This window comes from Notamacropus eugenii, chromosome 4 (assembly GCF_028372415.1).
Source record: "Notamacropus eugenii isolate mMacEug1 chromosome 4, mMacEug1.pri_v2, whole genome shotgun sequence".
Classification (NCBI taxonomy): Eukaryota; Metazoa; Chordata; class Mammalia; order Diprotodontia; family Macropodidae; genus Notamacropus; species Notamacropus eugenii.
In genome coordinates, this window is record NC_092875.1 from 60,496,523 (window position 1) to 60,520,517 (window position 23,995).

The 23,995-nt window shown below is 38.1% G+C and overlaps 1 protein-coding gene across 10 annotated transcripts in view; it reads left to right on the forward strand.

The window, feature by feature from the left end:
- The window catches only part of MYO9B (myosin IXB), a 131,211-nt gene that overhangs the window by 17,118 nt on the left and 90,098 nt on the right, over nt 1-23,995 (forward strand). For 9 of the 10 annotated variants that reach the window (XM_072601291.1, XM_072601285.1, XM_072601287.1 and 6 more), the window contains exon 2: nt 11,254-12,147. In XM_072601291.1, the coding sequence (XP_072457392.1) occupies nt 11,311-12,147 (837 nt within the window). In that variant the 5' untranslated portion in view covers nt 11,254-11,310. Of the gene's footprint in view, nt 1-11,253; nt 12,148-23,995 lie in introns of those variants that run through there. The other variant, XM_072601293.1, reaches the window with a different exon arrangement.

Consider the following 23,995-nt stretch of genomic DNA (forward strand, 5'->3'; position numbering starts at 1 on the left):
GCCAACGCAAAAGGGAACATGAGGTTACTTAAAAAAAAAAAATCACATAAGTGCTTGAAGTCAAGACAGTTAAACACATGAATTTTAAGGACTGACTGTAAATGAAATTGACCTTGTGATTAAGGATCTTAACATTTAATAGGGAAAGGCAATATGTACAAAGGTACATAGGTATAAAATTTGCTGAGCGTGGTGGTATACTCCTGTGATCACTGCTACTAAGGAGACTAAGGGTAGTGCATTGCTTGAGCTCAGGAGTTCTGAACTCCATTAAAGCTATAATTCCTTTGAGTGCCTGCACTAAGTCCAGCACTAATGTGTCAAGCCCCAGGAAACAAGGTACCACTATGCTGCCGCAGGAAGGGCAAACTAAATTGGCCAGGTTGGAAATGAAGCAGGTCAAAGCTTCTGTACTGATCAATAGTAGCATTGAGCCTGTTAGTATCTACTATGCCACCAGTTGGGAAGAGATAAGGGGACCACATTCTTGTGAGTATGGGGTGTGTGTGTGTGCACGTGCATATAATAGGGTGTGTGTGTATGTGTGTATATGTATATATATGTATATAATGAAGTATGTATGTATATACATACAATAAATACCAGGTAATTGGGAATATTAATGGCTGGGAGGATCTGTAAAAGTCCTCAGAATAGGACAAAATGTTTGAACTGAATTTTGAAAGAAGCTTGAGTTTTTTCAAAGCTTATAAACATACATTGTTGTTGTTAGAACTATCTGTGGGGTTTTAAATATTAATAGATAGTCTTGACAAGTATCTGACATTGTATAATAATTATATTGCATAATTAGTTAAATTAATATCATTCCATTTATTCATGTGTTTAGTTACGTACTCTACTACTATGTTTAAGAAGCTTAGATAATGGGGACAGAGTCAAGATGGCAGAGTGAAGGCAGGGACTCACCTGAGCTCTCCCCCAAACACCTTCAAATACCTGTAAAAAATGATTTTAAACAAATTGTAGAGGAGCAGAATCCACAAAAAGACAGAGTGAAACAAATTTCCAGCCCAAGACACCATGGAAGGTCAGTGGGAAAGGTCTATTGCACCAGGCAGAGAGAGGAATGAAATTTGCCACAGGCCATAGTAGCATAGACTAGGCCCCAGTAAACCCAAAGCAGGCCTCGGCAGACAGCTGTGGCAGTTTCCAGACTTTTCAACCCACAAACATCAGAGACAACTTAGAAGGTCAGTAGGAAAGGTCTGTCGGACCTGGGTGAGACAGGAGCACAGGCTGGCCCCAGCAAACCAGGAGCAGGCCTTGACAGTGACTGAATCAGTAGCAGTGGTAGCAGTGGTAGTGGCAGCAGCAGAGGGTACGGGAATCAAGCAACTGGTCAGAAGGTTACAGGGATCTCTTTGCTGACACTGAGTCAGGACTCTGTTGCTTTGACCATAGTTGGATATGGGTCACAGTCCTGGGGCTAGGAGGAGCACTGGCATAGCAGAGTTTGTGAAAGCAGTGGAGAGGGAACCCTCCTCATGGTTCCAGGGCAGAAAAGAGTGTTTGTGGTCATTCACAGACCAGAGCATAGGCCAGGAGAGGAGTCAACACCTCTCCTTCGATCATACCACCTTGGAAGAACTGAAAACTTATAGGTCCCTAGAAATATCTCTGCAAACAGCTATACAAAACCCCTGAAGCTTGGGATAGTACACTTTCCACACTGGAAGTAGAGTTCTACCTTAATGAAGAGTTAAAAAGTCAAGAAAAAGACTGTGAAAATGAGCAAACAATGGGGGAAAAAAAACCTCAGACTATAGAAAATTACTTTGGTGACAAGGAAGATCAAAACACACTCAGAAGGAGACAACAGTGTCAAAACTCTTACATCCAAAGCCTCTAAGAAAAATATGAATTGCTTGTAAGCCATGGAAGAGCTCAGAAAGGATTTTGAAAATCAAGTAAGAGAAGTAAGAGGAAAAACTGAGAAGAGAAACGAGATTGATGCAAGAAAATCAAGAAAAATGAGTCAACAGCTTGATAAAGGAGACCTAAAAAAATACTGAAGAAAATAACACCTTAAAAAATAGACTAGACCAAATGGCAGAAGAGGTCCAAAAAGTCAATGAGGAGAAGAGTGCCTTAAAAAGCAGAATTGGCGAAATGGAAAAGGAGTTTCAGAAACTCACAGAAGAAAATAATTCCTTCAAGATTAGAGTAGAGCAACTAGAAGCTAATAATTCTATGAGAAATCAAGAAATTATAAAATAAAACCAAAAAAAATTAACAAATAGGAAACTCTGAAATATCTCATTGGAAAAACAACTGACCTGGAAAATAGATCCAGGAGAGATCATTTAAAAATTATTGGACTACCTGAAGACTGAATAAAAAAAAAAAAAAAAAGAGCCTAGGCATCATCTTTCAAGAAATTATCAAGGAAAACTACCCTGATATTCTAGAACCAGAGGATAAAATAGAAATTTAAAGAATTCACCAATCACCTCTTGAAAGAGATCCCAAAATGAAAACTCCCAGGACTACTATAGCCATATTCCAGAGTTCCCAAGTCAAGGAAAAAATACTGCAGGCAGCCAGAAAGAAACAATTCAAGTATTGTGGAACCACAATCAGGATAACAAGATTTAGCAGTTTTTACATTAAGGGATCAGAGGACTTAGAATATGATATTCCGGAGGTCAAAGCAGCTAGAATTAAAGCCAAGAATCACCTACCCAGCAAAACTGAGTGTAGTCAGTGAGGGGGGGAAATTACATTCAGTGACATAGAGGAATTTAATGCGTTCTTGAGAAAAGAACAGAGCTGAATAGAAAGTTTGACTTTGAAATGCAAGACTCAAGAGAAGCATGAAAAGGTAAACAGGAAAGAGAAATCATAAGGGACTTGTTAAAGTTGAACTGTTTATTTGTAACTCACAAGACCTTTCTCATTATTAGGGTAGTTGGAGGGAATATATATAGACAGAAGGCACAGGGTGAGTTGAATATGAAGATATCTAAAAAATAAAATTATAGGGTGAGAGAGGAATGTACTGGGAGGAGAAAGAGAGAGGTAGAATGGGGTAGGTTATCTCTCATAAAAGAGGCAAGTGAAGGGAAAGAGGGGGAAGGTGAAAGGGAATGAGTGAACCTTATTTTCCTTGAAATTGTTTTAAGGAGGGAAAAGCCTACACAGTCAACTCAGCATAGAAATCTATCTTACCCTACAGGAAAGTAGCGGGGGGGGGGAGGATATAAGGGAGGGCAGATTGGAGGAGGGGTAATCAGAAGCAAACACTTTTGAGGAGGGACAGGGTGAAAGGAGAGAATAGAATAAATGGGGCGGTGGGATAGAATGGAGGAAAATATGTTTAGGCTTTCACAACATGACTATTATGGAAGTGTTTTGCATAACTACACATGTATAACCTATATTGAATTGCTTACCTTTTCAATGAAGTGGGGAGAGAGGATGGGAGAGAATTTGGAACTCAGAATTTTAAAAAAAAATATTAATTGTTTTTACATGTAACTGGGAATATGATATGAGGGAGGTATAGGATGGGGGGAAATACAGTTAGCAGTAGTGACTGAAAAAAAATTTTGAAGCAAGTTTCTCTGATAAAGGCCTCATTTCTGTAACATATAGAGAGCTGTGTGAAATTTATGAAAATAAGAGCTATTCCCCAATTGATAAATGATCAAAATATATAATCAGTTTTCATGAAGTAATTAAAGCTATCTATAGCCATGTGGAAAAATATTCTAACTCATTATTGATTGGAGAAATGCAAGTTAAAACATATCTGAGGTACTGCCTCATACCTATTAGATAATAGGACAGAAGGTAAATGACAAATGTTGAAGGGGATGTGGGGTAAAATGAGACATTAATGTACTGTTGTTGGAGTTGTGAATTGATTAAAGCATTCTATAGAGCACTTTGGAACTATGCCCAAAGGGCTATGAAACCAGGCATACCCTTTGACATAGTAATACCACTACTGGGTCTGTATCACAGAAGAGAAAAAATAAAAAGGAAAAAGAACCTATATGTACAAAAATATTTATAGCAGCTCTTTTCTAGAGGGTAAAGAATTAGAAACTGAAAGGATGCACATCAGTTGGAGAATAGCTGAATAAATTGTCGAATGTAATTTTGATGAAATACTATTGAACTGTAAGATATGATGAGCAGGGTGCTCTCAGAAAAACCTAGAAAGACTCACAGGGGTTAATGCAAAGTGAAATGTACTGGGTACAAAGTAACAGCACTGTTGTAAGATGGTCAACTGTGAATAACTTAGGTATTCTCAGCAACACAACAATCCAGTGACAACTGTGAAGAAATGAATGGATGAAAAATGCTTATCCATCCCCAGAGAAAGAACTGATAGTGTCTGAATACACACTGAAGCAACTTTGGTTGTTTTTTTTTTTCCACTTTATTTTTCTTGAGTTTTTTTAAAATCTATGTTTTCTTTTACAGCATGACTATCATGAATATGTTTGCATGACTACACACATATATATAATCTATATGGAATTGCTTGCCTTTTCAATGGGGGAATTGTGGAGGGAGGGAGAGTATTTTGGAACTCAAAGTTTAAAAAAAAATGTTTTAAAATTTGTTTTTACATGTACCTGGGGGAAAATTAAATACTAAATAAATTAAAAAAAAAAAGAAACTTAGTGATTGCCTACAGGGATGAATAAGGAGGTAGAGAGCTGTGTGCAAAAGATGAGATATTTAAATGAATCATTATGCTATATACAGCATAAGTATGATGCAAAATGTATGAGACAACTATCACTTGTGACCCATGTGATTAGAATAGGTTTTGTCATTGATAAGACTTGATGATGGCAAGTTGTAATAGATAAAATGGTGAAGGGATGGGGCATAAGAAAAGGCAAGATGTTTTTGGAGAAGGTGTTTAATGAAATTTGTGTGGAATGCAAGGTACATATAGGGGAATGGTAAGGATTATGTTAGGAAGATAAAGTTAGGTCATGTAGGCCCAGAGTTTGGATTTTATGTAGTAGTGCCAATCCATCAGACGTTTCTGAGCAGGAAAGTGACATTATCAGAGTGGTTCTTTATGAACATTAAACTTATTAACATTGATGGTATTTAGGTTGGAGTAGAATAGATGAAGAAAACCCTGGAGGCAGGAGATAGCCTTCCAAATGATCTTTAGTAGTAGGCTAGGCATGAAGTAACAAGGGTCTTAATAGAGTGGTGGCGGTTGAAATGGAAAGAAAGTAGCAAAGACATAATGGAAGAATCAGTAGGACTGGTGACTGATTAGAAATGAGTTGTAGGGGTTATAGTTTCAAGCATAATAGAAATAAGAAAGGTCAGAAGAGAAGTTTTTATTGGAACAGGGGGAATGAGTAGCTCAGTTTTAGATATGATGAGTTTGAGACACAAGTAGAACATCAAAGGAGAAGTGTCGGAGCAGGGCAACATTAAACTTGAGGGATAGGTGAGGGCTGAAGAGAGATTTAAGAATTATCTTGATAGAGTTATAGCTGAAGCTTTGGGAGTGGATGAGATAAATAAAGGAGAGCACATCTTGAAAGAGGAGAGAAGAGCATCAAGGATGAAATCCTAGAACACATGCATTTAGAGGTTTAAGGTATAAAGAGAGATCATAGAACTAGTGATGAGAAAGGTAGGAGGAGGACCCACATTCTGTGGTGTCACCAAAGTGGCATAAGTGGCCAAGTCTCTAGTGTCAGATTCTAGAGAGGCATCAAGGAGAATTCACATTGAGCCAATGTTCCGGAGAAGCCAGCAGGTCATTGGTAATCAGATTAAGGAAGTTAAGTAACTAGTCAATGCATGTTGAAGATGTGGAGACCTAGCATATGTTCTTCCTTTTTAAAAAATGAATTTAATGACAATGAAGAAGTTCAAAGAAATCTTTTTGGAAGTTTGAAAGGAAAGAAAAAGAGAATGGTGTCATTTGAGGAAAGAATTGGTACTTTTTTTTTTTGGTTCTGGGATGTGTTTTTGTTTTTATTGTAAAGGAGTATTCAACATCTTTTTAAGGAAAGCAAAAGAAGTCCACAAAGAGGGAATGATCAGCATAATTTGTGGACCAAGCTCCTGAAAAAGGAGGAGATAGGATCAAGAGTAGTGGTACTAACTCACCTTTAGATAACCACTTGAAAGCCTTCACAGTACCATGCCTTCCTCAGAACAGCCCTGTAAAGTAGATAATGTCACTATTGCCCCCATTTTATACGTAAAGAAAACCAAAGCTTTAGTTAAGATCACCTGCTGATCACACAGCCAGTAATTATTTGAAGGGGAATTTGAACCCAGGTCTCTAACTCTGTCTGCTTTACCAGGAATTAGCCACACCTCTTCTCTGAGACAGAAGACAGAGGATATATGAGAAATAATATAAAGTTATAAGAGAAATTTTGAAAGAGAGAGGAGAAAATCAAAGGTGGACAATTTAACTCTGGTTCTCTTGATCTTACAATATCTAGATGGTGAAGGGAACAGTGTATTGGACCTAGAATTAGGAATACTCAGTTTTGAGTTCTGCATCAGAATCTTAGGAGATTTGTCACTCTGGCCAAGTCATTTGACCTACCTAGGCCTCAATTTCCTCATTTGTAAAATGGAGATAATAATACCTATCCATGTGGTTGTTGTGAGAATCAAATGGAATAACATAGGTAGAATAATTTGTTGCCATATGGCATCATCCTATCACTCCAATCTTGTGTTATTACTCTCCTCAGCAGTTAGACAATTTATTATTCTTTTAATACCTTTCACAAAACCACTTCTATGCTTTTCTTCTTATCATTCTCTCTACCTTTAACTCCTTTTCTCTACCCAGTCTTTGTTGGAATTCTGTCGTTTAGGCTGAGTTAAGTTGCCTCACTGCTCAATAAAATTTTCCAAGTTCCCCTAGTCAGAAATCATCCCTTCCTTTCCTTATATCATTTTCTTTCTTTCCTTTTTTTCCTCTTGAGACAATCAGGTTTAAATGACTTGCCCAGGGTCACACTGCTAATACCTGTCAAATGTCTGAGGCCAGATTTGAACCCAGGTCATCCTAACTCCAGATCTGGCACTCTATCCTCTGTGCCACTTAGATGCCCCTCCTTACTTATATCGTTTTCTACCTCTTTATAGGCACTTTCATTCTGCCTTGCATTACAACTATTTGCGTCCATGTCTTAACTCCCCTGCCAAGTTGTAAACTCTATAAGGTCAGGGCCTATGTCTCATCGTCTTTATTCCCCTTTATTCTCTCCCCACACGCAGAGCCTTATTTTCTTATTCCCAACAAATGGTGCCTTATTCATAATAAGCTAGCAAATTCTTGTCAACCTTTCTTTATTACTTACCTGGAAAGTTCTATCAGGAACTACATTTTATTGAAGCAAGTACTTGGAAGAGGAGAAGAGACACAGGGATAAATAACCTCTCTAACCTTTTTCAATTTGCACGGCTAGATTTAGGTGATTTTCTGGGAAATGGCACTTAGTATTGATAAACACTGTGCCTGTCTTTGGAGTTGGAATATGGACAGTTTTGTAATCCAAAGTGTAAGAAACAGTAGGAATTTTATTTCATCAAGCTTAGTTTGACCCAAGACTATACAGAATCTCTGGGCAGGTCTCTGTATTCAATGTTGTATTAACCAGAAATCTCTGTTAAATGAGGCTTTTAAGCTATGCCAACATAGTGATAATTGAAGTTTCTTATGGTGTCCCTGAGGCACTGCAGCATCCTAAAGTGCCTTCTGAGTCATCAGATTTAGATATATTTAGTGTTTTTTTAGTGTATTTTATCATATTAGTTCTTTATAAAATTTATCCTTTGTATTACATATTGTAATTACATATTAACCAGCATATTTTATTGCCAGTTATGTCTTTCCCATAGGTGGCATATAATAGTGGGGTGTATTGCAGTGTGACTCTTAAAACAGTGCTCATGGGATATGAATTAGGGGTATGGTGGAAAGACTACAAAGTCCAGAGACCTAAAAGTTTTCATCCCAGGTCTTTGTTAGCTTTGGACTGTGAGCAAGTCATAACCTTCCAAGCCTCAATTTTGTCATCTGTAGAATGTAGATAATAATGCTTGCTATGCCTGTCTCATAAAGTTATTGTGGATGAAGTGCTTTTTAATTTCAAGATGTTTTAAGAAATATGAGGGCTTTTTATTGTATCATATTCTGAATTTGTTTTATGAATATACAGTTCAGGGAGCCCTGTGTACATGTAGTCCCTGAGAATTGTCTGGGGTATTGAGGGACTAAGTGATTTGCACAGAGCATGGGGGGAGGGAGGGCGGAAAGTGCGTGTGTGTGTGCGTGTGTGTGTGTGCGCGTGCATCCTCTATCCACTATCCCAGCCTGCTTCTGAGTTTTAGGAAAAAGTTTTGATGGGTTTTTATTTTTAAGAAAACATGTATGTTTTCTGTCAGTATTACCTCTTTTTTTTGTATTATTATGGATAACTTAATACTTTCATGTATCAGTAATCTCATTGGGGATATACCTTCCATCAGGGTGACTCATAGCTCTTCCATGTCTTCTCATCCTGTGTAATTCTCACCTGTATCCTGATATTTATTCTTCATAGGATATCCACCACAGGCCTTCATCAGAGACTTTTGAGATCTCTAGGTAACCAGAGTAGCTTTTGGGCTATGTATATGTTGTGTTTCAATCTTACCATTCACTTGATCCGCCTTCTTTCCCAGTTACACATGTGCTTAATTATATTTTTCCCCCTTCTTGAATATATGTCACTATTGGTAGTATACACCTATATATGCCTACCATACATCTTTCCCTTGCCCTTCGAATTATCTGTAATTTTGAGTTTTCTGAGATCATGCTGCTTAATGACTTGTGACTAGATACCATCCCTGGAAGAATTACCCTGCTACATTAAAAATAGCTCACATTTTTATAGTGCTTTACAGTTCACTAGCACTATTTAGAAAACAATTTTTTCTGTTCCCTGAATCAGTCAACAAGCATTTAATTCATGGGTTTATGATAGTAATAATAATAATACTAATAGCTACCATTTATATTGTGCTTTAAGGTTTGCAAAGTGCTTTATAAATATTATTTTCTTGTCACAACAATCCTGGGAGGTAGGTGTTATTGTTATACCCATTTTGTAGATGAGGAAACTGGGGCTGAGTTTTTTGCTCAGGCCTCTGCTACTAAATGTCTAAAACTGGATTTGAACTCAGGTCTTCCTGACTCCAGGTTGAGTACTAGTGTACCTCCTAGCTTTCTCTGTGCTTACTGTGTGCCAGGTACTATGCTAAATTCTAGAATTCAGTACAATTTGAAGCAGAAAATAGTCCTTCCTCTCAAGGAGCTCATAATCTAGATGGAGAGACAATATGCAAACAACCAGGTATAAGCAAGATATATATATAGGATAAATTGGAGATAATCTCAGAGGAGAAGCACCAAGATTAAGAAGGACCACAAAATGCTTTTTGCAGAAGATGGGATTTAGCTGAGAGCAGGAAGCAAAGGAGGTGGAGATGAGAAGGGAGAGTTCCAGACACGGATGAAGATGCCTGGAGATGGAATGTCTTGTACAAGGAGCAGCAAGGAGGCTGCTATCACTGGACTCTAGAGTATGTGGAGGGGAAGGTGGAAGGTTATGGAAATGTTAAGAAGGAGCCAGATTATTCAGGTTTAAAAGCCAAATAGAGGATTTTATGTTTGATTCTAGAGGTTATAGGAAGCCACCACAGTTTATTGGACAGTAGGGAGAGTTGCATGGTCAGACTTGTACTTTGGGAATATGGAGAAAAGACCAGAACATAAGAGGTGATGGTAATGGAAGGCATCTGAGTGATGTGAGAGGAAGGGGGTGGGGGAGAGGAGAGAAGCCTCTATTGGTGAATGGCTTCAGTTTTCTTACTCAAAAGGATGGGGTAATCTAAAGGTTTGGAAAGGTCATTGTGTTGAGTGGGATATAGTGAAGTTAGGGACATGTAAAAAGATTACCTTGCCACAGTGAGGACCAGTTGAGATTACGTAGCATATTTGTGGTGGATTTAGCATGGTTTCTTAATTTACCCTAGCTTCATTCAGCATGTGAACCAGGAGCAGAAGGCAGCAGATAGGAGTTATATAAGGCTAAGCCGTTGCAGGGCAAAATCAGCAATATCATAAGGGGAAAAGAGACGAATGTAGAGTTGAACTGGCTTTTCAAAGGGTCAGGATAGAAGAATGTAGCCAGTGCATGGGGTGGATAACTGGGAGGTGGAGGGATTGTAGGTCACTCGGGTCAAAAAGCACAGTTGGAATCTTAAGGAAGAAGGAATGATGGAATAATTAGACGTTGAAGAATTTCAGAGTTCATACACATAAAAGTAGTTGAGAATGACAGTAAAATAAAAAGTTTGACCAGATCTGAAGTGAGAATATGTCTTCGAAAATGAGTAAATTGAGGAATTAGGAGATAAGAATATTTAAGAGAATATGTTTCAGTTCTCTGGTATCAGGACAAAAATTGGGAAGGAGGGAGGCGAAGTGGCAGGGTAGGGGTAGGGTAGAGACCGAGAGACACCAGGCACTAAATTCTTTGAGAAAAGAAGGATTGTCCTGAAAGGGATGGAGAGTTGGTAGATACTGTCTACTAGAATTTGGATGGGTGATAAATGTGGATTGAATGATTCTTAAGGAAGCAGCAGTTGCTGAGTGGTGGTGCAAGACAGGGAGCCTAGAAGTGGCAGTGGGATCAAGGAGTATTCCAGCCCAGTGGGCTTGGTGGGGTGGGAGGCAGGGCACAGAGGAGTCACAGTGCAGCTGGTTTTGGTAAGGAAGGAAGGAGTCAGGTCTCAATGAGTGCCAGAAGATGAAGCAGGAAAGGAAGACTTGTAAAATGAAAGCAGGTTTCCCTTCACAGGTGAGAAAACTAAAGCATGGAGAGGCAGGATCAGGATTTGCATCTTAGACTCATGACTTGAGGCCTAGTTTGCTTCCCCCATTTGTCTCTTTATGAATGAAAGTTCAGCTTTAAGTCTGCGCAGTGAATCTGATATGTCATTAATTGAGGATGCTATGGTGAATTTAGCCTTGTAGAAATTACAAGGGACGATTTCTAAAGAGATTTCTTGTCTTTGGTCTTATCCCCAGTGCTTTGTTTTTTAAAATATTTTTTAGGTTGTTAATTATAGCAATTTGAGGGGTTGAGTAAGTGTAAACTTGCTGTGCTGTGTATACATCCTGCTCTTTTAAAGTTGTAACTTTTGAAATCTTTTCAGATACACAACGCTGCACACCAAGCCAGGGAGGCATGCTGAAGTCCGGCTTTGGGCAGAATGAGTTTACAAGATGCTGGCAGTGCTGTTTGCCAGGAGAAGGCAGCCTACCATCTTCATATCTACCCTCGGCTGACTACAGAAAGTGAGGCTTTCTGCAGAGTAACAGCCACTAAAGATACCACCACTTCAGATGTTATCAAGGACGTGATAGCAAACTTGAACTTAGATGTCACCAAGTGTTATGTTCTTGTGGAAGTAAAAGAAACAGGAGGTGAAGAATGGGTACTAGATGCAAACGATTCACCTGTGCACCGAGTATTACTCTGGCCTCGGAGGGCCCAAGATGAGCATCCTCAAAAGGATGGGTATTATTTTCTTTTGCAAGAGAGAAACACAGATGGGACTATAAAATATGTTCACATGCAGCTGATCTCTAAAGCAAAGGAAGCTCGAAGTTTGGTTGAAAGGGGCTTTCTTCCTTGGCAACAAGAAGACTTTGATGATCTTTGTAATCTTCCTAATTTAACAGAGACAAACCTTTTGAAGAATTTGAAGCACCGTTTTTTACAGCAGAAAATATACACTTATGCAGGGAGTATCCTTGTTGCAATTAACCCCTTTAAATTCCTACCCATTTACAACCCTAAATATGTCAAGATGTATGAAAATCAGCAGCTTGGAAAGTTGGAACCTCACATTTTTGCTATTGCAGATGTGGCCTACTATACCATGCTCAAGAAACATATCAACCAATGCATAGTTATTTCAGGTGAAAGTGGGTCTGGGAAAACACAAAGTACAAACTTTTTAATTCACTGTCTGACTGCGTTGAGTCAGAAAGGGTACGCCAGTGGAGTAGAAAGGACGATTCTGGGTGCTGGCCCTGTATTAGAGGTACATTTTTTTTCCTTTTAATCCTGTGATTTTTCTGTATGTCTTATACTTTGGATTTCAAACTTTCTTACCTTTTGGGCTTTCAGTTATGACACATTTGTAATTCTTATTTAAAAAAAAAAATCACTTTCTGGAAATAACAAAAACAATTATTTTAAGTACTTTTTTTTTGTTCATAGCACTAGGGTAATCCTTAGAGAGGGCAGCTAGGTGGGCTGAAGTCAGGAAGACTTGAGACACTTATTAGCTGTATGACCCTGGGCAAGTCACTTCACCCCGTTTGTCTCAGTTTCTTGTCTGTAATATTGAGCTGGAAAAAGAAATGGCGAACCGCTCTCGTATCTTTGCCAAGAAAACCCCAAACGGGGTCACAAAGAGTCGGATATGACTGAGCAACAACAATCCTTTGTATTTTTCTGTTTTTCTTTACAACCAGTAGAAGTGTTGATCTATGTCCTTTTCTAGTGAGGATTTTCTTATACTGCATATTTGAGATACGCAATTTAAATGGACTCTTTATGATAGACTAATAATCTTTCCCAGATAAAGCAACCATTCTTCACTAAAAAAATTATTTCATCTTAGAGGTACTGTATGTAGACAGAGGGAGGCAGAATGTTGGGTCATTAGTGTTTGAATTTAAGTAGTATAGAGAGCCCGTGACTATTTCAAATACAGATTTTTACACCCTACATAGATTTGGCTGGAAGAGTCTTACTATCAGTCTTTTGACTAGAAACTGAGCTACAACATTGCTTCTGTGGTATAAAATGTATAAGGGGCAACATTTTATGACTTTTTAAAAATATATATCTATATTTATATGTCCAAATGGGTGTTATCCCCTTCAAAATAGTCATCTTGAAGACTATAGACAATAATGTTGCCATTGCTCAAAACTTTTCTTGTTCCTTCCTTTGGAATTGCTTTTAGTGCCTGCGATATACAGTCTTTTTAACGTTCTTGGTGGTAAAAAAGCAAACAAACTTCATCTTTGGGGACAGGTTTGATTTTTGGAAGCAGCTTTCCAAACAACTGGTAGATAAATCAGGTTATTTGAATTGTTTCACTTTTAGTCTCACATTAGGTATAATGATGATGTGGACTTTCTTGTTTGCTTTATAAACAGTCTTAGAAGGCAAATCCAAACATGTTTTGAATTTAGGGCATCATTGTTGAAATAAGTGCCTGAGATGACTGCTTTGAAGAACAGTGCTCATCTGCATGTGTTAGTTCTAGTCAACTCATTTTTTTTTTTTTAGAAAGTTTTGTTATTTTAAAACCCTGCTGTGTAATCCCACCAAAGCCAGTGAGTATTTATTGCCTTTCAGTAATGGGCCTGAAAAATGTTAATTTTTAATCTGGCAACAAAATAGTAGTAAATTTGGAACATTTGATGGTTTGTTTAAAGAATTCTCTTGAAGACTGAAAAGATATGTAAAACAGGAAAGGTTTTTGGTTTTGTTTTGCTTTGTTTTTAAACTTGTTTTCTGCTCCTTGAAAGGAGAAGTTGACTTGTTTTGAGGTTTGCTTGATGCTGGATCTCACAGAGCTTGTTACAGTTTAACTGTGCAATTTTCAACAGAAAACAGGAAGGGGTCACTGTGGAAAGCTTGGTTCAATCAGCTGATCATGCCCGGTTTGAGCAAGTTAACTGTTTACTGTCCCGGGGTGCTAGGCAGGGATACAGGAGAATGAAATTATTAGCTGCGTCTTGTGCCATATGGGAACTAGGAAATAATATAATTTGTATTTCAGCAGTATGCTTACATTAATTTTTATGTTAATTACATTGTTTACATTAATTACATTGCTGTGATTAATATTTTAACTAATTTCATGATGAATGTTTAGACAGCAGATAACAGTATATAATTTTATCTGCTATGTGTGTATTTTTGGAAATGCTAACCTTCACAAACACAATTTCATAGATGTTAGTTTTTTACCATGGGATATTACTAGCAACCCTAGTGACTGGGTATGAAACTGTCTACAGTCTATAATAGGAACTGTTCATCTTTTTTCTTGTGTTGTGTACCCCTGTGAACCCCCCCCGGACCCTTTCTCAGAGTAATATGTTTAAATGAATAAAATAAAACATAGTCTTGCACAGGACACCAATTATATTAAAATACAACTGTCAAAATATTTTTTAAAAAACAAATTTATGGAGCCCAGGTTAAGAACTCCTGCTCCATATTTATCTAGCTTCTGTCCTACATCTGCCTCCCTCTTTAAAGTTAAAGAATGTTAACTGTGTTCAATTCAGCAAACATTTATCAAACTTCTTTTATTCATAGTGCCCTATGCTAGGTGCTGAGGATGAAGAGGTAAACATGACACAGGTGGGGTACAGAAAGTTCAGAAATAAGTATAATCGTAGGCAAATTGTAATAGGGACAAACAATAGTTCCACTGAGAGTGCTCTTAAAATATCTGAATGAGCAGATGCCTCCCTCACTCCTTGGTAGAGTGTGTCATCAGCATTACCTTTAACTTCAGGCTATGTCCCCATATATTGATTATTTTGCTGATTTTTTTTTCTCTTTTTTTCTTTAAAAAACATTTTTTATATGGGATGGCTCTCTGTAAGGGGGCAGGAAATGAATATTGGAAGAAATTTAGGCAGTGTAAAAAATAAAAGATAATAAAATATGTTTTTTAAAAATAAACTACACAAAAGGAAAATTTGAGGTGAGATCTTATTTCAGATGGAGAAAAATCACCCCATATAAAAGGGGTGACATTTGAGCTAAGTCTTTGAGGAAAGAGAATTTCAGCAGATAGAGATGGGAAGGGAGAGGGGAGAGAGAGAGAGAGAGAGAATGAGAGAGAGACAGAAAGTGTTTGTGTGTGTGTAGAAAGGAGGGAGGGAGGGAAATAGAATGAGATGAAGGAATAGCCAGCATTCTACAATGGTCTAGTTTGCCCAGAGCATGAAGGGGCAGTAGTACAGTGAAGAAGTAAGACTGGAAAAGTAAGGCAGAATTAGATTGTGGCCTTAAGGATAAGGAATTTGAAGGAACTATTGAAGTTTGGCAGGTTTATTTTGTTTTGTTTTCTTCGGTTTTGGAATAAGGGAGTGACATGGCCAGAATATACATAATCTGGCATCTGTTTTTAGGATGGAATACTGAGGGGAGAGACTGGTGTTAGAGAGACCATTTAAAAGGAAGAGAGGTGATGAGAACCTGAAATAAATTGGTAGCAAAGGAACTAGAAATGGAGGCTGAATTGGTGATGATAGGACTTGCCTAATGACTGGATAGCAAGATTGAATGAAGGGGGAAGAGTCAAAGGTGATGATGAGATTTTAAGACAGGGTGTCTAGAAGGATAGTGATATCAACAGAAACTAATAAGTTTGATGCAGGCCAGGTTTGGGGGGAGAAGGTCCTAAATTCAGCTTTTGCCATGTTGAGTTTGAGTTATTGATCAGATATGCTGGTGGAGACATCCTATTAGTAGAAGACACACAGGAATAGAGCTATTCTATTCTACTCTATAATAGAGTACCTGAGGATGCCAATACAAAGTCATGATGGGCTCCATGGGAGATAACTGTGGAGCTTCCAGGGAGAAATATCCAAGTCAAAGAAGAGGTGATAAGGAAATGGAGGTGCTAAAAGTTGATGGTATTGTCTGAACTCATTATCTTTCCCCCAGGGGAAACACCACTCCCCCCAAACTGTGTCATCCTTGACTCCTCACTCTATTTCCCCTTCTGTATCCAATCTATTGCCAAACCTGTCAATTTACTTCTACAACATACTCTCCATTACACTCCCTTCCCTCCTCTAAAACTTCTACCACCTTAGTGCAGACCTTCATCACCTCACCTTTTACTTTTTCAATAGCTTTCTTTGGGTCTGCCTGCATCAAATCTTTCTTCACTCCAGTCTGTCTTCCATTTAGCTGCCAAAGTGATTTTCCTAAGACACAGGTCCAGCCTATTCACCCCTCTATTCAGTAAACTCCAGTGATTCCCTGTTGCCTCCAGGATCACATACAAAATCTTCTCTTTGGCTTTCAGAGTCTTTTATAATCTAGGACCCTTCCCACTTCCAGCCTTTCCAGTCTTACACCTTACTTCCCACCACCCTACCACCACGTACTCTTCAGTCCAGTGACACTGGCCTTCTTGCTCTTCCTCAAACTCCCTCCTGGCCTTCTTGCTCTTCCTCAAACTCCCTCCTGGTCTCTGTCTGCTGGGTTCCCCGACTTCTTTCAAAATCTAACTAAAATCTCATCTTCTTTAGGAAACCTTTCCCTACCTCTTCTTAATTCTAGTGCCCCTCCCTCTTAATTTTTTCCTACTCATCCTGTTTTTACATATTTGTTGGCTTTTTTACATCCCCCATTAGATTGTGTGCTTCTTGAGGGCAAGAATTGTCTTTTTGTTTTGATTTGTTTTTCTGGTTGTTTTTTTTTTTTCAGGTTCCAAATTCTCTCCCTTACTCTGTCCACTTAAGAAGGCAAGAAATACAGAACCCATTACAAATATGAAATAATGCAAAACAAATTTCCACATTAGTCATGTTGCAGAAAAAACAAGTAGAAAACTGTGCCTTTTTTTTTTTTTGCATTTGTCCTCAATTACCTTCCTTTAGTTTTGTCTTCTCTGTAAGTGTTTTTAAAAAATCTAAATCAATCAGTTGAATACATCTGTATCAGCATTGGTGATTTTAGATCATTCTCTCTTTTTTTCTTCATTGGAATAATTTCTTTTTCTTTCCTCAATTTAATTCACATTTAATTTATTAATTCACAAGTAACTATTGAGTTAACTTCTCTTGTAGAATCTTGGACCATAGAATCATGCTTGTCCTGTCTCTGAGATATTGAACATCTGTTTTCTCTACATCTAGAGTATACATCAGCTATATGTGTGTGCCTCTCATTCCCTTTATTACCTTTCATAAACTCTTAAGGTGGTAGGATCACTTATTCCTAAGATTCCTGTCTTTTCTCCTTATGCTACTTACTCCTCTTTATTGATCAGAATCAACATCACAATATTAGCCTTTCTCAGTTCTTTCTCTGTCATCTTCTGAAGAATGAAATGAACATTAAGGTAAGTCTGGAATTTCTCTGCTCCTCAGCTAAATTCAACAAGAGATATCCAACAGAGTTGAACTCTCCTATCTGTATATTCTGTCAGTTCCACTTGTGAACTCCTCATTCATGTCTTTCTTCTGACCAGTCATTCTGGAATTTATTTCCACTTCTCTTTCTTTCCCCTGTAATTTCATTCAGATAGTCTTTACCTTATTTCCCTCTCTTTCAGTGGATTTTCACAGATAGCTATGTCTTCTTGATATTCACTGGCACTCCTAACATTTTTTAAAAATCTGTTCCTTTTTAATAAACATACTCATCCATTTTTTTACTCAAGTCATGACATAAAATCTCACTAAACTGCAATGATAGTTTTAAGATTGCATTTGCTTCCTTGCAGTAAGAATTCTAATTACAATACATAAAACATGTTCAGAATTTCTTGCATGGGGCATATTACTAGGTACTGAAGGATATGAAAAGTGTATTTAAGACACATTCATCTGCTCTTGATGACATTAGGGTGATAAGACATCAACAGAGATAGCTATATTGCACAATATTACATAAGTCCATTAGAGAATTATGAAATGAAGTGATACATGAGGAAGAAATATACATAAAAGTTGAAACAGCATTTGGATGAGTTGGATTTTAAAGAATGGTAAGAGAAAGCAGTCAGGTATAAGGAACAACTTGTATGAAAGTAGCTAGAGTGTAGAATGAATGGAAAACAAGGCTGAGAAAATAAAATGGCATGGAAAAGAGGCATTTGAACCTTACTAACTAACTAGGCAATAATAGGAAGCCATGGAAAAAAATTAATAGATGAGTCCCATGACCAAATTTATGTGTAAGAATTTTTCTGGAAGTAATCCAAAAGTAGAGTGATAGCCATGAGAATAGAAGATGGGACAGATTCAGAAGATGTTTTGGGGATAAAATTGATAGGAACTTGTAACTATTTGGATATGAATATCTATATGTAAATGGCACAAAGGATGGGTAACAAGTAAGGTGAAGTAGAAATTCCAATACAAGGAAGCGAAGTTGAGCTGGCCTAAAGCCCTGAGACTTAACAGGACCAATATTTGAATAGGGGCATCAAGGTGGTATAGTGGATAGAGTGCTGGGCCTGGAGTCAGGAGGAGCCCTAATCCTTCCGTAGACACTAGCTGGGCAAGTCATGTAACCTTGTTTGCTTCAGCTTTCTCATCTGTCAGATGAGTTGGAGAAGGAAATGGCAAACCATTCCAGTGCCTTTGCCAAGAAGACCTCAAATGAGGCCGTGAGGAGTGGGACACAACTGAAACAGACTGAACAATTGAATATGATTGAAAGAGGGTTTTTTTTTTAAAATTCAAGAAGTGTGTTCATCCTTTGTTGCTGAAGAAGACCACCCCATCAGAGAAATAATGACATGACTTGCACTTGACTTTGTTTTGAGTGAAGGAGGGCTGTGCAGGTCACCAGCCTCACTTCTCCTCCTGAACCATCTGAATCCAGTGACCAGATATTCATCAGGATGACTGGAGACGACCCAGGATGAGGCAGTTGGGGTTAAGTGACTTACCCAAGGTCACACAGCTAGTGAGTGTCAAGTGTCTGAGGTGAGATTTGAACTCAGGTCCTCCCGACTCCTGCATTGGTGCTCTATCCACTGCACCTAGCTGCCCCTTTTAATTCAAGAAGAATAAGCTTAAATAATAGGGGAGAGTTGAGAATCATATCATTAAAAATTTATGTGAATGTGAAGAAATCTAGGAACTAGAGTAAGGGTAGCATGATAGGGAGCATTTGGTGAAAAACCAATAAAGGCAGAAACAGAAGCAGTATTGTTACTAGATTATACTATGTAACACCTGGACAGAAGGAGAAAATTGATTAGGAGTAACAGGAAACAGATCTCAAGCCTGGTATGGAGGCAAGATACAGTGATTGGGAACCTATCTACCCAGACATGGTCGACCTCTCTATACCCAGAGTAGAGGAGTTCATAAGTTCTTGACTTTCCTTAAAACAATTTCATCTTTCAAAAAGAAGAAGAAGCAGTGAGGAAAATGTCTAGCATGGACCTGAATCTTACCAGCCCAGAGCTAGCTTAGCTTTTTTGGAAACAGATTTGTCAGAATGAGAAAATGATTGAATAGCCAGACCCAAAAAATTAATAGCTTGATAACAGCTTAAAAGGAGGTCTTTTGTGGGAGTGTTTAAGAATACTGTGCCTGACTCTAATCTCATCTCCAATTTTATCAGTTACTGAGGTAAAAAAGGTCTGTAGATAAGATGCTTTTAAAACTTGCAGATGATACAAAACTGGGAGGTGACAGCTTCAAAAACTACCTCTGATAGTGTGAAACATTGAGCTGATGTAATAAAATGAAATTTAATAGAGATAAATATAAAGTCTTACCTTTAAGTTCAAGAAATCAATTTTACAAGTAGGGGATGTATGGTATAGTAGAGCTGAACCGTGATTTGTTTGGATGAGATCTATGGGGTTTTTTTGTGAATTACCATTTGGATATGGGTCAACAAATATAGATGGCAGCCCTAAAAATGCACTTTTAGGCTGGAGGCATAGCCTCCAGGATTAGAGAGCAAAGTGTGCCATAGTCAGACTGTATTCACAGTATTATGTTCAGTTTTGGTTGCCAAAATGGATGCTATGTTAAATAGATCTAGATGGAAGTTAAATCCATCTAGAGAGAATCCAAAGGAAAAGTAACCGGAATAGGCCCTGAGATGATGCTATATAAAGATCAGTTGAAGAAGTGGAGATATTTAGCTTGGAGAAGTAAAGACTGGGGGTGGGGGAGGAAAGGGGTGCATTGTAGCTATCTTCAAGTATTTGAAGGGCTGTCTCAGTTCTACTTGACACCAAAGGACAAAACTAGCAGAAATTGGGGGTGAGTTACAGAGAGAAAAGTTTGTTTGATGTAAGAAAAGGCACTAACGTAAAACTGTGCAAAATTGGAATGAATTGCTTCAGGATGTAGTAAGAAGCCCTCCTGGGTCTTCAAGGGATCTCATTGAAAAGATGAGAAAGGCTAAATGCACACTGTTCTGAGATGTCATAGAGGAGATTCTTGTTCAGTTATAGTTCTTCTAACTTTGAATTTCTATGACCTCAACTAAAATCTCAGCCAAGAAGTTAGCCCGATCCACCTCAGTGATATCCTTCAAAAAGAGAGGAGAGGGGAAATCAGGCTTTAACCACCTGCTTTTGAGAGACTCCATATTGATAGTCCTGAATCTACCTTTCATATCATAACCCTGCCCCCCTTTGACAGTAATACATTGTGTTGATTCACCATGGTTATTAAAAGTCACTTCAAAGAATTAAGTTCATTCATGTAGTAGCTTCTTCATCTCCTCTTCTTACCTCACATCACTCAGATGCCTCCTCTTCCTACACTCATCTCAGACAAACAGGTTGCCCACCAACATCTCAGTTCTCTCCTAATCTTCATTCTCCCCCTATTCATTGGTCCCTTTGCTGCTGATTACAAACATACCCACATTTCCCCATCCTTACAAATAATATCACTTACACCAACTATCCCAGCTAACTATTCCCATATCTCTCCTTTTCTTGTCTAAACTTCTTAAGAAAGCTGGGTACACTAGATGGTTTCATTTCTCTCATTCACTTCTAAACCCTTTGCATTTTGGCTTCAGATCTCATCACTTAACTGAAACTGCCTCTCCAGTTACCAGTGATCTCTTAATTGCCATATCTAATGATCTTTTCTCAATCTTCATCCTTCTTGACTACTCTGCAACCTTTGATTCTGTTGATCACACACTCCTCAGGGATACTCGTTTAAGTTTTCAGGACACCATTGTCTTCCAGTTCTCCTGTCTGTCCAACTGTTTCTTCTAAGTCTGCTTTGCTGGTTCTTCATCCTTGTCATGCCAGCTAACTGTGGGTGCCCCACTAGGGCTCTGTTGTGTGGCCTCTTTCTCTTTTCACTCTATACTGTCTTGTTCAACTAACAGGGCCTTAATTATCATTTTTCTGCAGATGATTCACAGATAATATGTAACCAACCGTAGTTTTCTCCTTAGCTTCTGTCTTACATTACCAACTACATCTTGGACTAGATATCCCATAAACGCCTCAAACTGAACATGTACAAAATAGAATTCATAATCTTTCCTCAAAAATCCTCCCCTCTTCTTACCTTCCCCATTATTGTTTGAGGGTAAATTGTCCTCCCAGTCACACAAGCTCAGAACGCTGTTGTCATCCTTAATTACTCATTCACTCTTACTCACTCCAGCTAGTCCAAACCAATGGTCAGATCTTGTCTTTTCTGCCTTTCCAATACTATGTACTCTCATTTATGTCCCCACATCTTCACTCACGCAGCAGCCAACTGTATTCTGACCCTCATCACCTCTCACCTGGATTATTATTACTAACCTTCTGATTGCTCTCCCTGCCTGTTGTCTCCCTCCACTACAGTGTGTCCCCTCTGCTCAACTGCCAAAATTACTTTCCTCAAGCACATATCTAACTATGTCTCCCCCCTACTCAACAAACTCCACTGTCTTCCTGTTACCTGTAAAACCAAACATAAAGTCCTCTTGTCATTTAAAACCCTTCTGGTCCCTTCCTATTTTTCTAGCCTTCTTATGATTTATTCCTCCTCCACTCACTGTAATCCAATGACATGGGCCTTCTTGCTCTTTCTTAGATAAGACATGCCATGTCCAGTCTCTGAGCTTCTGTACTGACTGTCTTCTGTGCTCCTCACTTGCACTTCTTATCTTCTCTGGCTTCCTTCAGATCTCATCTTTTCTGCAGGAAGTCTTTCTTGGTCCACGCCTCTCTTCTCCCTCAACCTCCCAGTAGCTCTCAGATTACCTTCCGTCTTCTCGTATATATACATGTGTGTGTACACACACACACACACACACACACACACACACACACACACACACACAGAGTCTCTCTCTCTCTCTCCCTCTCACCTCTTATATAGAAATGATTACCTACTGTTCTCTTCCCCATTAGAATGCTCCTTAAAGGCCCAGTGGTTTGAATTTGTTTGTTTTTTTGTCTTTATACCCACAAAGATCATATTAAATGTGTGTTAACTGTTTGTGCTTTATTGTGAAGACATACAAATAAACTGAAGGAGGTGGTCCCTGCCACTGGTAAACTTAAAATAAGACTCTTACAGTCTAGTTGAAAATAAATATATACCAAAAAACCCAGTTATAATACAGTAGTTAATCAGTTCCCTAAAATATATGTGTTGGAAAGAAAAGGTAGGGTTGAGGATATTGAGAATGTCAAAGAAAAGTTCTCTACAGCCTAGTCATCTGAAATATTTTTTCCCCTCAAAGAATTGTGCAGTATCCTAAAATAGAGTAGTAGGTACCCCTCATGCTTAATGTTGACAGTATTTGGTGTGGAAAATTGTTTGAAACAATTTTCCCCCTTCTTCCTTTCAGCCAGCAGATAAGTTAGAGCTAAAATTTTAGGATGAACTTAGTCTCTCAAGTAAGGAAGTATTTTTGGTCAGAAAACTCCCTGTTTGGTGACTAGCATGAAAGTCAGTTACTGTTTCTGGCTTATTCCACATAAACATAGTCTTGTAATTTGTGACAAATGATTTAGGACTTTTTTTAGTCAATGAAAAATAATCATATTTTGGGGGAAATCACTTTCAAGAGAAGGGTGAAATTACAGTATTTTTTAAGGATTAAAAATATCTCTGTGCAGTTTTGAAGTAGATTAAAAGCTCCACAGACTTAGAATGACAGACTTTTCCGGCTACTGAAATAATCTAGTTCATCCATCGTGCTTATTTTTCAGATGAATAGAGTGATGTCCAGAGGTAAGAAGTGGCTTTATCACAGTCTTGCATTCTAGAATACAGGTCCCCTGGCTCCCAATCTAAAGTTTTTTCTATTATATCAAGCTGCCAAATTCCCTTGTGAAGTTTTATATTAGAAAACTAAGTGAATAACTACTGGCCTTTTTAGAATATGCTAGGTGTTTGCATTGCACAAAAGCCACTTTTTCATGTCCATTTTTGAGGGTAAATGTAGCCTTAAAGGGAAAGTAATGACATTAGAATTATAGAATCATTCATATAGTCAAGACTTAAAAAAGACTTTTGAGAACATGTATGTCATTTATTTTGTTTATTGTGTAATATAGATGAGAAAACTACAAAGGCTGCTTTTTTTCCTCGCAGAATTCAGTCTTGGTTAACTAGTTTACACAATCTTAGTTTAGAGGTTCTCTCAGGAATTTATTTTTTGGATGACTCAACTGTTAAACCAAAGCCAGCTCCCCAAACTCGACCTCAACTATCTGAAATCTAAACTCGCAAGATGAAATTTAATAGAACTAGCTATAAAGGTTTATACTTGGTTTCAAAAAGTCGTTTTATGTTTATAGAACATAGAAGCCCTAACTTAATCACATTTCATTTAAAGAAGACCCAGTAGCTTTAGTTGGCTTTATGAGCCAATGGATGCCAATAAAAGCTAATGTTGGGCTGCATCTATAACTTTATAATGTCTAGAATGAGGAAGGTGATACTCCCATTGTCCTCTGCTCTAGTAGGATGCAGGTGAGGTTGAATTTCTAGATGAAACAATCTTGAAATGTCTAAAGGAAGGGTCTTTGTATTTTCTCCAAGGCCATTGAACATAGCAGGTAGCTTAATAAATGGTTGCTAATTGAATGAATGAATGACTAACATTTCAAAAAATGCTATCTTAAAATGAAAACCTGATCATACTAATAAACTTTATTGTGATAA